The sequence below is a fragment of the Triticum urartu genome, chromosome 2, assembly GCF_003073215.2.
Source record: "Triticum urartu cultivar G1812 chromosome 2, Tu2.1, whole genome shotgun sequence".
NCBI lineage: Eukaryota > Viridiplantae > Streptophyta > Magnoliopsida > Poales > Poaceae > Triticum > Triticum urartu.
This window is the reverse complement of record NC_053023.1, coordinates 717,930,355-717,933,229: the sequence shown is the minus strand read 5'-3', so window position 1 is coordinate 717,933,229 and position 2,875 is coordinate 717,930,355. Positions and strand designations below refer to the sequence as shown.

Sequence of the window (2,875 nt, the reverse complement as noted above, 5' to 3'; positions counted from 1 at the left end):
GTTAGTTTAGGTTAGATGCATCTCACCCATGCAAAAAATCTAATCCACCCAAGAGGTGCTTATTTGGATTAGTTCTTCTCGGGATCACTAAAAAGACACATTGTTCTCTCGCTCTCCTTGCGGCTGATCTCTCCCCACTTTCTCGAAGCTTCTCGTCCTCTCCCTCCCTTCCTCTCGCACCGTCCATGAAGACGTCTCGCCGTATCCGTGCTCCATCTAACCCTGTCATCCAAACACCTTTTTGCCTAAAGTTAGTTCGGGATTAGTTTAGAATTAAAATCTAAATCTAACATTTAACTGAGTTAGAGTATCCAAACAAGGCCAAAGAGAGGATTCTTTCCTTTCTTTGCAGTATCCGGACCGAACAAACGAGTTGACCATCTGACTCGTGTCGCGCGGGCTCGAGCTGGTTCTCTACCAACCACCAACCTTCCTAGCAGCGACCAGGACCCATCCAACGCCCACCCCGCTACGCCGCTTCCCGGATCCACGTATATATACCCCGCACCAACCAGGAACTCCATTCACCAAGCAGCAAAGCAAGCCAGCTAATTAATAGCTCCTCCGCCTCTTCTTCTTGCTCTCCGGCAGCAAAGCTAGCTAGCTCAACTTCATTAAACCAACCCTTCTCTCCGCCTCCCAACCTTCTTTGCTCCTAATCAAGGGTTAAACTGCCTACCTAAAAGGAATGGGCAGCTTGGGCACCAACCCCATGTCCTTCTCCGCCATCCCCGACGACAAGGTGGCGTTCGAGCCGCTCAACCCCGAAGATGTCCGTGCATACCTTCACAAGGCTGTCGACTTCATCTCCGACTACTACACCAACGTCGAGTCCATGTCCGTTCTCCCTAACGTGAAGCCGGGGTACCTGCAAGACGAGCTTAGCGCGTCCCCGCCGACCTACTCCGCGCCGTTCGACGTCACCATGAAGGAGCTCAGGACCTCCGTCGTCCCCGGCATGACGCACTGGGCTAGCCCCAACTTCTTCGCCTTCTTCCCCTCCACCAACAGCGCCGCTGCGATCGCCGGCGACCTTATTGCTTCGGCCATGAACACCGTCGGATTCACATGGCAGGCTTCGCCTGCAGCGACTGAGATGGAGGTCCTCGCTCTCGACTGGCTTGCACAGCTCCTGCGCCTACCCGCCACCTTCATGAACCGCACTAGCACTGGTCGTGGCACCGGCGGTGGCGTCATCCTTGGCACAACGAGCGAAGCAATGCTTGTCACGCTAGTCGCCGCCCGTGACGCGGCGCTGCGTCGGAGCGGCTCTGTCGGCGTGTCCGACCTCCCACGGTTGGCTGTGTACGCTGCCGACCAGACCCACTCCACGTTCTTCAAGGCTTGTCGCCTCGCAGGCTTCGACCCCGCCAACATCCGCTCTATCCCTACCGGGCCAGAAACCAACTATGGGCTCGACCCGGCAAAGCTTCTCGAGGTTATGCAAGCTGATGCCGACGCCGGTCTCGTGCCAACATATGTCTGCGCGACCGTGGGCACCACATCTTCCAACGCCGTCGACCCGGTGGGCGCCATCGCGGACGTGGCCTCCATGTTCAATGCATGGGTCCACGTGGATGCTGCCTATGCTGGCAGCGCATGTATCTGCCCGGAGTTTCGCCATCATCTCAATGGAGTCGAGCGCGTGGACTCCATTAGCATGAGCCCACACAAATGGCTTCTCACATGCCTTGATTGCACATGTCTCTATGTCCGTGATGCTCACCGACTGAGTGACTCATTGGAGACCAACCCAGAGTACCTCAAGAACGACGCTACCGAGTCCGGCGAGGTCACCGATCTGAAGGACATGCAGGTCGGCATCGGCCGACGCTTCCGTGGGCTCAAGCTTTGGATGGTCATGCGCACCTATGGTACCGCAAAGCTCCAAGAGCACATCCGTAGTGACGTTGAAATGGCCAAGATGTTTGAAGATTTCGTCCGTGCCGATGACAGGTTTGAGGTGGTCGTACCGAGAAACTTTGCTCTTGTGTGCTTTAGGCTCAAGGCAAGTGGAACCATGACGGAGCAGGATGCCGACGAGGCCAACCGCTTGCTAATGGAGAATCTCAACAAGACTGGCAAGGCTTATCTTGCCCACACGGTGGTCGGTGACAAATTTGTCCTCCGTTTCGCCGTTGGATCATCGCTGCAGGAGGAAAGGCATGTGAGAAGTGCATGGGACCTCATCAAGAAGACCACGAGCAGTATCATGGATTAAGTGTATGGACCTACTATTCAAGAAGCTAAACAAATTCCTATATTTAGGGTACAATTATTATTTTACATTTCTTGTTCTTTTATTCTCCTTTGATTATGATTATTTAGACATGGGGTTCTTATTCCTTTTTTGATCTATATATACCGACCGAGGGTCTATATATATAGCAGGCCGGTACCAAAGAAATTGGTTGTACGCTGTAAAAGGGCTTATACTTAATATACATGATATGATTTTTTTTTTGTTACCGTACTCTGCTAGCGAGTGACGAATCCATGCCCACGCATCTCGATCAAGAAATATACGTTGCACTCAGTAGGTTTTTTAGGTTTCAAGATGCCAAACCGAAGCCACTCGGTCACCATGTGCTCTCAACTTCTCATCAATTATTTGGTCCTATCTACATGCCGTACAATCCCATCTCCAAAGTCGGATCGTGCACGTCTGAATTAATGGCACTTGCGCCGCAGCATTAACGGACGTGCGGATTCGCAAATGAGGGAACGATCGACAAGTAATTTCATGTTTGAGTATGAAATGCGGCTTAATTAAAGCTTGAATCAAACAAAGCAAAGCAGAAATACAAGTGGCCAAGTGGGAGTACTAGAGTAGGACAATATACTACAGTAGCAAGCGACTGTTTACTGAATGGAA

The 2,875-nt window shown here is 52.0% G+C and overlaps 1 protein-coding gene across 1 annotated transcript; it reads left to right on the top strand.

Annotated features, from left to right (window-relative positions):
• The first annotated feature begins 543 nt into the window (after nucleotides 1-543).
• On the top strand, nucleotides 544-2,464 carry LOC125534329 (tryptophan decarboxylase 1-like). Its single transcript, XM_048697581.1, has one exon. The coding sequence runs from the start codon at nucleotides 689-691 to the stop codon at nucleotides 2,219-2,221; it is 1,533 nt and encodes a 510-aa protein (XP_048553538.1). The 5' UTR covers nucleotides 544-688; the 3' UTR covers nucleotides 2,222-2,464.
• The last annotated feature ends 411 nt before the right edge of the window (nucleotides 2,465-2,875 follow it).

Coding starts and splice junctions, on each gene's coding strand:
- LOC125534329 (XM_048697581.1), top strand. CDS start 689: ATGGGCAGCTTGGGCACCAACCCCATGTCCTTCTCCGCCATCCCCGAC.